The sequence below is a fragment of the Sciurus carolinensis genome, chromosome 15 (assembly GCF_902686445.1).
Source record: "Sciurus carolinensis chromosome 15, mSciCar1.2, whole genome shotgun sequence".
Taxonomy (NCBI): domain Eukaryota; kingdom Metazoa; phylum Chordata; class Mammalia; order Rodentia; family Sciuridae; genus Sciurus; species Sciurus carolinensis.
The window spans coordinates 16,088,709-16,100,768 of NC_062227.1; the positions used below are offsets into that span (position 1 = coordinate 16,088,709).

The 12,060-nt window shown below is 38.8% G+C and overlaps 3 protein-coding genes across 10 annotated transcripts in view; 2 read left to right on the forward strand and 1 right to left on the reverse strand.

The window, feature by feature from the left end:
• Positions 1-6,491, forward strand: part of Ndufv2 (NADH:ubiquinone oxidoreductase core subunit V2) — a 31,270-nt gene extending 24,779 nt beyond the window's left edge. Inside the window, exon 8 of the mRNA XM_047526130.1 lies at positions 6,340-6,491. Coding sequence (XP_047382086.1) covers positions 6,340-6,433 — 94 coding nt within the window. The 3' untranslated portion in view covers positions 6,434-6,491. The remainder of the gene's footprint in view (positions 1-6,339) is intronic.
• Positions 1-12,060, reverse strand: part of LOC124965308 (basic proline-rich protein-like) — a 48,581-nt gene that overhangs the window by 31,942 nt on the left and 4,579 nt on the right. The window contains exon 2 of the mRNA XM_047526208.1: positions 8,475-9,617. Within this exon, the coding sequence (XP_047382164.1) occupies positions 8,952-9,617 (666 nt within the window). The 3' untranslated portion in view covers positions 8,475-8,951. The remainder of the gene's footprint in view (positions 1-8,474; positions 9,618-12,060) is intronic.
• Ankrd12 (ankyrin repeat domain 12) overlaps positions 8,869-12,060 on the forward strand; it is a 152,827-nt gene continuing 149,635 nt past the window's right edge. For 5 of the 8 annotated variants that reach the window (XM_047526120.1, XM_047526125.1, XM_047526124.1 and 2 more), the window contains exon 1: positions 8,869-9,179. The gene's annotated coding sequence lies outside the window, so the exon portion shown is untranslated. Of the gene's footprint in view, positions 9,180-9,252; positions 9,271-9,587; positions 9,678-12,060 lie in introns of those variants that run through there. The other 3 variants (XM_047526121.1, XM_047526123.1, XM_047526122.1) reach the window with 3 other exon arrangements.

A 12,060-nucleotide genomic window follows, 5' to 3' on the forward strand; every position in this document is an offset into this window, starting at 1 on the left:
TAATTACACAATTAATCACACTTATATAGAATGCTCAGATCTTTTTCAACTTATCAACTATTTATTCAGGTTCTCATTCTATAGTTGTATTATACTAGTTTTCTTTCCATTATAAACTTGAACTTCTGTTCAATAAACCCGTTCCACATGTAAGTGTTCATTTACTGAAAAACTCTTTATTAATATTAGCAACACCAAATGTTTTTATATAGTTGTAATCCCTCTGTATTTGGTTTGTATCACATAGACATTTCCTTCTTTCAATACATTTTTAGATCTTAATATCCATATAGTAACTGATGTTTTAAAATAGTTATGATCTTTATTTCCCTGATCTTAATTTTTATTATAAATAACAATTCCTTGAAGTTGAATTATAAAGTCAGAGTATAGAGTGGTTCTGTAATTTGTGTTTTAGAAGAATGCATCCATTATTCTAGTGGACTAAAAATTCTACTTAATGAGAAAATGAGGTCAGTACAAGGTAACTTGAGGTTAGTAAATACTAGTTGACCCTATTGACTATTCTTTTCTAACAAACACGTACTATTTTCAACACACTGAACCTGTATACTTGAATCTGCTTAAAGAGATTTGGCATTCTCTTCCAGGTTCCTCACTTCATTGGATTATTCTTGCTTTTTTAGGAGGTAAAACATTTCCATTGTGAAAAGTCATTCATTCTTGGATGAAAATAAAGTGAAAAACTTCTTGCCATTTTACATTATAGTATCTTACTGAACCAGACCTCCTGTCTAAACTTATTGCTTCAGATGTTGATTTCTCCCTCAATCCCCTCAAACATCTTTATTTCATAGTATTTTTCATAAGCCTCAGATCCTTCAGGATTTAGATATTTTTAAATGAGTTTATGATAGTTCATAAGTAACCTCTAACTTCTTTCAGATTTTGGATGTTTTTAAAAGTAATGTAAATCCAAGAGTTGGGTACAGTGGCACATGTTTGTAATCCCAGCTCTTTAGGAGGCTAAAGCAGGAGGATCTCAAGTTTGAGGCAAGGCCTGGCAACTTAGTGAGACTCTGTCTCAGAAATAAAATGGGCTGATGATGTAGCTTAGATGAGTGCCCCTGGTTTCCCTTTCCAGTACTGCAAACAAAACAATGTCCCCCAAAACCTAAGAACAAATTTCCTTGTGAAATCCACTTAGGTTCTTTCTTTTTAAAAAGTTGTAGATGACAGCATGCCTTTATTTTATTTATTTATTTATTTATTTTTAATGTGGTGCTAAGGATTGAACCCAGTGCCTCACATGTATTAGGAAAGTGCTCTGCCACTGGGCTACAGCCCAGCCCCTCTACTTACGTTCTTTAGATGGTCTCCTTTCTTTGGATTCGATGCTTATAATTCTATGATCAAAATTGTTGTTTAGAACCTCCTACATCTCTTCGTGTGTACTATGATCAATGGTTTACAACATTAATCCAATATTATTCTCCTGTCACAAAAGTTACTTTATTTACTTGATTATGATAAACTGCATTAAAGACCGAACATTCATTTATTTTACAAACACTTTGAGTGCCTGCTGTGTGCTAGGCACTATTTTAGGTAGTGCATGCAGTTATAAAGAAGATAAAGTTCTTATATATCTAAGTTCTGTTGATGGAGACAGACAACTAATGTAATATCTGAGTGATAAATACCATGAAGAAAACTGAAATAGGGTAAAGAGAATGGAAGTATATTCAGCCAAGAGGTGCCTGACATGGTAACATTTGAGTTGTAACTTGAATGATGATCAAAGTTCAAGGTTTTCAAATCTTTCTGCTCTGCTCTTTGCTCCTGAGTATCATAATAAACTTGATTAAAAGCACCAGCAATGCCTACACCACTGCCTGAATTCTATACTGCTTGGAAACTTATTCTGCCAGATCAAGCATTCCATCACTTTTAAAATCAGCCTCACCAGAAAGTTTCAGGACGTGGGCAAAATGTACACAACTTATCAGCCAGAATGTAACATGAATGGCCTCTAGTCCAATTACCAATAGTGTCCTCCTTTTCCTCTAAACCCTCTTGAGCCCTGTCTTCACTGTCCACAGTCCTATTGGCATTCTGGTCTTCTGAGCTCCACTAGAAACACCCATTAAGCTCCATTTGCAACAATCTAAAGCTTTTCTAGCTTGCACTGCTAAACATCTCCAAATTCCAAAAAGCTCCAAAAGCTTCTGAACCACATGGTCTGGTTAGTCACAGCAACAGCCCCACTGCAGTACCAGTTTGTTTTAGTCAGCTTTTCTCTACTGCAACTAAAAGACCTGACAACAGTTTTAAGAAGGAAAAGTTTATTTTAGGGCTCTCAGTTTCAGAGGTCTCAGTCCATAGATGGCTGACTTCAATCCCCAAGGCCTGAAAATCCATGGTGGAAGAGTGTGGTTGAGGAAAGTGGCTTAGAGCGCATCACATTAGGGAGTAATGAGAGACTCCACTAGCTGATACAAAATATATACCCCACAGGCATGCACCCAATGCCCACCTCTTCCAGCCACACCATACTTATCTTCAGTTACTACTTAGTTAATTTCCATCAGGGGATATTGAGTTAAGGCTCATAACCCAATCATTTTACCTCTGAATGTTTTTTCCATTGTCTCACATGAGTTTTTCGGGAACACCTAATATCTAAACCATAACAGGTAGGCTAAATTATAGGAAGAAAAGTCAGAAATTTTGAATGTGGAAAGTTTGAGATGCCTATTAGACATCATGGTAGAATGCTGACAGGTAGATATGTGAGTGGTATTAGATTAGAGCTAGAGATATGGAGGATTCATCACTTATTATAGTTTTTAAAGTCATAAGTCTAGATAAGATTATTAGGATTAAAATAGAATTTGTAGTTTTTAATTTGGGAGATACTATAACATTTCTTAACATTAGTAAGCAGGAAAAAAGTACCACAGTTAAAAATCTAATAATACGGATGTTTATCGGTAAGCCTAAACAGTTTGGAGATTTTGTTGATAACAATTACTGGGTCTAACTTTTATTTTCTCCTTATCACCTGTTGTTTAAAAGAGCAAACATAAATATACTTGTTTTTCAATACTTGTGTAGAGATTTCTGCCAATGATGTCTGAAGCCTATATTTGGATATGGGCTTATCAGGACATGAGAATGAGAACTTTTCACTTTTTCTTCCCTTCATTAATTTGATGGAAATTGAAAGAGACTGGGATAGCAATAACCACAATGTGTTAAAAGTTACTCATTAGCTCAGTGATAGAGCACTGCCTAGCATGTGTGAGGCACTAGGTTTGCTCCTCAGCACCACATAAAAATAAATAAATAAAATAAAGGTATTGTGTCCATCTACAACTAAAATTTTTTTAAAAAATGTTATTCCTTAGCCAAAACTAGCTAATTATTTTTTATTAGTATTTTTATAATAAAGCTGTCTGCTCATGTATTTCAAAGAGTACTTAAAGTACTCTTTTAATTGTCTTAAAGTAATGAAGAACTGAGAGAAATTAAACTGCTGGACTAGTAATTGATTTTTAAGTACTATCACCAAGTCTACTATGGCCAAAATGATTCAAGATTGATGTGTCTGTGTAGTTCAAAATTGTTTTGTAAATTATTTTTGGTAAATGACTGTTAAGAAAATACTAAAAAAATGCTAAGATAATACTCTTTGACTTAATATTTTTGAACCAAGATTGCTCTTTCAATTTAAGGCACTGAAAAACTATAAGCATGCTTTCAATTTACTAATATAAGATTTTTTTGGTATGGATTAATTTATAATCCATTTATAAATTTCAAGTCTAATTTTATTCATATTTGGTTTTATAAAGAGATCTTAAATTCTGCAGAATTCTGTGGCATGCAGGTGCTATCCAAGATGTAAAAGTAGATATCTAGTTCCATGCAGTTGTTGCTAGACAATTCAAGACAGTAAAGTAACTTTGGGTTTTTAATATTAAAAGTAAGTGTATCTCAGTAGTAGTAAAATAAGCACTAAAGAAGTTTTTCTGTTTAATGTATAGCACTTTTTTTAAGCCATAGAGATTCACAGAAAGGGATTTCTAGAATACAAATGAGCTAGATTGGTGCTTATACCTATAATGCTGGAATGACTGAAAAATCATTTATTTTTGAGATTTTAATGAAGATGGGGTACTAGGTAGCACTTTAAGAATGTGGTATCAGGAAATCACTTTTTTGTTCATTAAATGGTTAGATGATTAATAAAGTTACAGGATTTTCTGGTGGTTTTTATAGCCTTATATTTTAATATGCATTGTGTGAATGATGTAGAAAGGAAAAGATTTGCAGCTAGACATACTGGACCACTGGCAACACATTTTTTCCCCCTCTAAATATATTGTAGCATTGTAATTTCATGGAAAAAACTTGAGGAAACTTTGGACTAGATTCCTTAAAAATTACTTCCATATGTAAAATTCTTTAATTCTGTGAAGATCTTAGTAAGTATACATAATTAATTCTCCCATTTATTTTTCTGGAAACTTCAGTTTTTTTACTTTACTTAAATTGATCCTTTGTATTGATAAAGAATGTATCAATATTAAGGAGTTTATTCATGTATAAAGACCCATATCTAAACTGGTAAGGGGTTTAAGATACTAAATGCTCAGCTATCTGTAGACTTTTAAAATGAAACATTTAAATCATTCCATTCTGACATTTTATAAGAAAAAAGTTGTAGGTAGAGAAAGAAATCTGATGATAGGGGATATCAAAGGTCCTTCAAAATAAATTTCATTATTTCATTGGCAGTTTAAGAGCAGTAGGTGTATGTGTTACTAAATATTTTAAAATTACAAAGCCACCTGTGAGAGGTGGGTATAGGCCTGTAATCCCAATTATACAGAAGGCCAAAACAGGAGGATTGAAATTTTGAGGCCAGCCTTAGGCAATTCAGAAGACCCAGTCTCAAAATAGAATGGACCGAGATTTAGTTCAGTGGTAAAGCACCACTGGGGTCAATCCCCAGTACCAGAAAAATAAATAAAAAGCCAAATAAGTCTTTTACTCCTTTTCGTTTTTAAGTTAAAAATCATTTTGCTACTTAACCTACTTTATGCTCTAACAGTAGTACAAACCAGTGACTGCTTTTTGATCTGTTTTTCATAGTAAACAAAAAAGATTTATAATGCAAACATATATTGGTTTCTGACTTTGTAGGCAAAGTCACTACAGTATGTTACTTAATTCCTTGTATTATGTACTGTGATACCTTGAAAGATCTTATAAATTATTATGTGGTGTCACTTTCTTTTCCTTTCAACAAAAAGTGATATACTGGGACTCTAAAGAACAGACTTATTGGATTGATGACAGAACATGAGGGGCAAAGCCAGAAGAGATTGAAAAGATTAAGTAAATTCTTCAGCTAAAGTCTGACAGGAACAATATAAATCAGCAAAGCCAGGAAATGGAGGAAGGGAAAATAGTGTGTAGTGGTTGAGGTGATATAAAGATACTGTGATGGGTTGTAGCAACAGAGTTCAAATAAGGTACGCATAAGTAATTACCTGGGAAAGTATGTGTGGGGATAAAAAAGATTCTTCTGCCCTTTTTACTGCCTTTTCTTTTTTTTAGTGCTGGGAATCGACTTGCTAGGCAAGTGCTCTACCACTGAGCTACATCCCCTAGCCCTGCACTGCCTTTCCATTGGGACCTGTTGTTGTTTTCTTCATTTTGTAGTGATTAGTGGCTGTCCTAAGTCTGGAAACTTAAAAACCTTTTTTAATTATATCCTTAAAAATCAAACACAAGTAGATTTAGAATTCATTGCCTCCTAGTTGTTCAGATTTCTCCATGAATTCACTTATTTCCAAATGCAGTGTGCAAGTGTGTGTGTTTTCTTTCCATTTACTGTGACAGTGAATTTCAATCTTTAATACTAAAGTATTAAAGAAGAACTGTAGTAGCCTAGTTTATTAAAGTATAATTTAAAAACGTCTTCTGGGTTTGAGCTATTTTTGCCATAGTTCTTAGCTGTGATCCTTGGACAGATGATGAATACTACCAACCTTGCTTTCTGCATCTGTAAAATAAAGCCAATATCACTTGTCTCATAGTATTGTTGTAAAGATTAGATAAGCTACTGTATGTACACTGCTTAGTAGATGGGGACTAAGTGCTACTTATGTATTTGTGGTATGATGAGTTTTGACATGTCTTCATAGGAAGAAAGAAATCTTATACATTTTGAAATGTTTGAGTTAATTCATGTTAGTTCTTGGGGGTGCTAATTAACTGAGCTGTTGTGAAGTAACAACTATAACTTTTTAAGAATTTACAAATGTTCATCATTAATTAACATTAATTTAATGTTACTTTTTTCAGGAGTGGACGTTTCTGTTGTGAGCCAGCTGGAGGTCTTACCTCTTTGACTGAACCACCCAAAGGACCTGGCTTTGGTGTGCAAGCAGGCCTTTAATTTATATTCAACTGTAAATATGTTATTGCAGAAATAAAATGTTATCTACATAAACTTCTTATATTTTCTTATTCTACTCTGTATTATCTTGGCAGTAACAGTAACTTCCAGGTGTAAATATTATGTCAAAATGACAGAACAAGATTTTAAAGTTGTCTGCTATCAATGGCTAAGAAGTCATATTACATAATCAAGTTAACAGTTACTCCAGTGTCACCCAAATTTCCAACTGCCAAATCATGTTTTATCAGTAATGCTGTTATTATAAAGTAAAATTTTTGTTAAATTTCAAATGTTTTGCCTTCCCATCTTTAACCACAATTAAGTTTCAGTTCATATTATCTTTCTGTAAACTTATTATTTATGACAGTACTTCAATTATTTTAATATTTTTAGCGTACACACACAAATATTAGTGTGTTTCCAACTGGTACAGAAGACTTCAAGCACAGTGTAGGAATAAGAGGTAGTTTTTGTCTACAAGCATTATCACTTTTAAAAAGAAAGGTACAAAACACTTCGATACTTTCAAGTATTGGAATGTCCTTCACCCAAAAAAATAATTGGGGGGAAAACTGGATGTATAATCATGAGTTGGAAAAATTGGTGCACCTTCAAAATACACTGCTTGGTTTATGGATATTATAATATAGAAGTAAGAATACAACTGTTTGTATATTATATCCAATTCAAGAAGTTAGCTATATGTGGTACATGAGTTTTACAAACTGAGAAAAAGAGTTTTACATGAACAAATTTAATTAGATTGTTTCAGGATTTGTCAAAGTCACTGTTTGGTCTTGTACTTGACAGAATGACTTTTCACTAGTAATTATGATGCCTAAAACTTCATTTCTTTTACAACTCCAGGACCTCCCACATGCTAGGTAAGCACTCTACAACTGAATTACACTTCCAGCCCCTAATTAATTATTGTCTTTACAAATTATTTTTTTTTGAAGTCAAGAGAATGTTAATAACTAATTTTCTAAGCACCACAAGAGGTAACACAAATTATGAGCAACCTTTTGTCTGTATTTCATACCATAAATATGTCAAATGTAACACTATTCCATCTCTATTCATTAGGTGCTCTTACTAATCATTATTATTTGAGGTACCCAGGAACACTTAAGCTCTGAGCTACATCCCCAGCCTTTCTTGTTTTTAAATTTTGAGATAGGGTCTGGCCAAGGTTGGCTTCGAATCTGCCATTCTGCCCCAGCCTCGGGACTTGCTAGGATTACGAGCATGTGCCACCACGCTCGGCTTCTTTTTTTTCCACACTGAACCTGTTTATAGGTAGGAGAAATGAGGAATATAGGAAAGGAGTAGGGGGGAGGATACCTCTATAATGCGGGTGGGTTTTATTTAGTACTTTGCTGGAATTTAGCTTTCCCTTTCAAGTTTGAATGTCATATCCGAACGCTACGAAACTGTCATAAAAGAAGTCAACGTAAACCTTTACACTAAGTCACAAATAGGATGCTTAAGTTTTAAGACGGCACTTAACGATAAGAAAAAAACCGTTTCTCCCTGCTTTGGATAGTTACGGCATGTACAAACCTGCAGATTAAAAGTAAGCACACACTGCAGCTATGCTGAGACTAAATTCTCATGCACCCTTCTGTACTGGAGCAGTTACTTCTGAAATCCTTAGTGCTATATATGGAAAATGCTGAAATTTATGTTAAAAAGATCACTGGAAGGTGTGGCTGGGAGAAAGCATATTCTAAAGCCACCGAACCCATGCCACTGCGGTTTTTGGGTAGGCATTTGCGGCCACCCGGCACAGGTTACAGCAAGCTCCAGGCGGAGGTGCGACCTACTGTAGCCACGCAGGCGCACTGGGCCCAAGGCAAGCGCGCCCCCGTCTGCCCCACTTTCCGCACTGCGAGGCGAGCAGCCTGCAGCCACGACTTAACATCAGGAAGTTCCCGCCTCGAACCCAAGCGTTGGTCGAGGCGTAGTTCTGCCCCCCCCCGCCCCGACCAAATTCACAAGCGCGTCCACGACCAATGCAGAAATAACATGTAAATACCCTATGTGAAGCTTCCTCATCGCCGCCACCATTTCCAAAAGTTTCCAGTCACAGCCACTACTGTGGTCGCCGCAAAAGGCGACTGCTAAGTCCATTCGCCCCGCTGGGTCAGAGGAACCGCTGCCTTCTTTTCCAACCTTCGATTTTCACCCCCTCCCTGGGCCGGTGACGGCGGAGGGGAGGCCGACCAGCCCGGAGGAGGAGTTCCGGACCGCACTCCCCGCCTCCTGCAGTTGGTACGTTCTGCCTCCCCCGTTCTGCGGCTCAAGATGCTTCCCCAAAGAGCTGCGAGAGGGGCGGGCGACAGGGGGCGGGGTCATCGCACCGCCCGTCCCGTGCCCGCAGGAGTCACGTGGCAGCGGGAGTCACGTGCTCACACCGCAGCCAATCGCTGTTCGACGCTGTACTGGGAGCGAGGAGGCTGTGGTGAGAGACGGACCGAGACCGGAGATGTTTTCAAGCCCGGTCCCGACGGCGTTAGTGGCGGTTGCAGCGGCGACGAAGACAACGACAGCGACAGTCACGCGAAGTCAGTCGTTCAGGGGGTAAACCCTCCTGCGCCCGCCGTGCCTCGGGTTCGTGCGGGCGAGGGGGGCGTGGCGACAGGAGAGGAGGAAGGAGGGGCGCGGTTTCGAGCCTGTCCCCGGCGCCTGGGAGGAGACCCTTCGGTTCCGCGCTGCTCCCGTCTCCCCTCCCCCGAGCAAGGTAGGATCGTGCCTTGCCCTTTCCGCTACACCCATTGAGCCGCACACCGCCGGGCCTGGCCCGAGGCGACGCGTCCTGACAGTGACAGGCCGTTAGTAGCCCCGGCGCGGGTTCGCCGGGCCCGCCTGTCGCCCCTCCCGGCCTCCTGAGCATCCGCGGCTCTGGTGGGAGCTGCCCGCTGGGCGGGGGCGCCGCCTGTATCGGGGCGGAGCCGGGTGGAGGGCTGCGGGCAGCGGGCGGGGTGTGGGGCTTGGCACTGGCGCCCCTTGCCGCCGCTCCCGGAACATGGCGGGGCCGGCGGAGCTTGTGCGTGCAAGTGTGCGCGGCCCGAGAGGGCGCTGCCGGCGTGCCGCGGCCGGACCCGGCGGGGTGGGGCGGGGCGGAGACGCGCCGGCTGCTGCGCGCTCTCGCAGCCACCCGCGGGGTGTGCGCGGACGCCTAATAGTGGCCCCAGACCTTCTGGCCAGGGCCGTCGGAGGTACCGCGGACCTAGCCGAGGTGGGTGAAAGCGAGAAGGGAAATTTCTCCCTAGAAGTCCAAGAGAAAGGAGAACCGCTGCAGTTCTGTCTGCGCGTAATCTATCCTTGCCGCATTGGGCATTCAGGTCTTTTCATCGTTGTTCAAGCGCTGGTTGGAATGATGTTCAAAGATCCTTGGAGCACGTCGGGTTCTTGGATCTCATTTTGAAGAGTAATGTGAGATGACGCATCCTCGCGATCCCAAAGCGCTGAACAAACGGTTGTACAAAGAGGTTTCTGAGGCTCAGCTGACAGCTGTTTTAATAATCACAGTAAGAAACTGTTTGGGATGGGAAATGAACGACATTGCACTAGTTGTAACTAGGAAACGTTTCAAGCAGTGTATTCGTCGGCATTGTGTTTTCCACAGGACACCCATTGGGTAAACCTCGAACTCCGGTGAAATGTGCGAATCTAGTGATCTGTAACGCTTTGAGATTATCTTTAATACTGAAATTGAAGTGAACTCGTGTTCTGGGTTATGAAATCTTTTTTATTTTAAAATGGTCTGTGAATTATAAAGGGAGGAGACATAGTAAAATGCTATTTTTGACTAAAGTAACTGTTCTTATGCCCAAGTAGGCAGTTAAAAATCTTGAGCACTGATCTGTTTCAATTTCTTCAATCCTTATACAAAGGCTTTCCTGGAGATTAGCTCAGAATTGGCAGGACATAGGCTTTATTGGTGCCAAGTGGCTTAAAAGCAAAATGAGATAGTGTCGACTATGTAAGATGAAGACGTTATATTAACTAATCTTGTGGAGAATAGTCTTTAATTTGGGCTAAAAACAAAAATCTGTGAAGATTTAAATTGCTTCTCCTGGAGATGATAGATATGGAGAGAAAGGTTTCACTACTTAATTTTTTATAATTAATATAAGCACTAATTAAATTTCTAAAGCTCTTCAGACAGGTTGACTTAGGTCAAGCTTCACTATTCAGGGTATGTGTCCTATTTTAGAGACAGGCAAGTTGTTAAAATGAAGGAAAACTAGTGTGTTAAGTGGATTCGTGGAAGGAAAATTTGCGTTGAAAGTACGCTGTCTTTAGTGTTCATCTCTTAGGGTTTTTGTAGTCATTTAGAATTTGTAGTTAGAATAGTTTTATGAACTAAGCAGAGTTGGAAAAGTGGAAATCCTTGGATGTATATTCCATGAAGAATACTGGAGGAAGAGTACTGAGAACAAAAATATTCAGACAAGGAAAGAACTCAGTAGCTGAAAATGTTTTACTGTCTCTGGTATCAGTTCTTTAATAACCAGGAAAATAATTGATTTTATTTGGAGACAAGTCTCCAGTCACTGGAGTGAATATAAAAGGAAGATGTTTATCCAAATTCCAGTATTAACTTTTTTCCCTATAGAAGTTTTTAGAAAATGTATGCATCTGAGGTAGAGTGGGGAAATGGTAGTCAGTTGGCATATATGGAAACTCTTCCTAGGGAAAGAGATTTTTATTCTCAAAAGTATAAAGGATAATTGTAATTTTTTTTCAATTTCTTGGTATAATTTGACCTGTAGTTTAAAAAAATTACACTATTTTTTATGTTGCAAGAACATTTCAGTACAAAAGGAGAATTGTTAGTGAGATCAGTCATTTCTGTCATAGTCTGCAAAAGGTTTAGTTTGCTTTCTGTATATAAATTTATTATTTATGATTTATTTTTATTTATTTTTGGTACCAGGGATTGAACTCCGGGGCACTGGACCATTGAGCCACATCCCCAGCCCTATTTTGTATTTTATTTACAAACAGGGTCTCAATGGTTGCTTAGCACCTTACTTTTGCTGAGCCTGACTTTGAACTCCCGATCCACTGGGATTACAGATTTGCACCACCATGCCCTCATGCTTTCTGTTTATAAATTTAATGAAGTTATACTAACATCTATCGCATAGCCTTGACAAACTTCTCCAGTAATATGCTGCTTTAGAAGTGACTATGGACAGTTAGTCATTTGACTTGTAATTTGTTGCTAACAGCATGTATTTGTAAAATGCCTTTGCTTTGTAAATGGTGAAGTCCTGGAGATTTGTCCTTAAATCTGGAATAGACCTAAAATTTTCTAATGCATGTTCCTCATTTTACAGATGAGAAATATAGGCTGGCAAGGTAAAATCACTTACAGCTAGTCTGTAAATCAGATAATTTTTAATCCTATGAAACAGTCTATAGCTGGTTAGAACTGTGTGGTTTTGCCTGGAGGTTCCTGGCCCCTCCGTCACGTGAGATGCTTATTTCTCTCTTTTAGAAGTAACTATGCACAGTCCTATAATTCCAGTGGCTTGTGAGGCTGAGGAAGGAGGATTCCAAGTTCATAGCCAGTTTCAGCAATTTAGGGACACTGTCTCAAAAAACGCTGG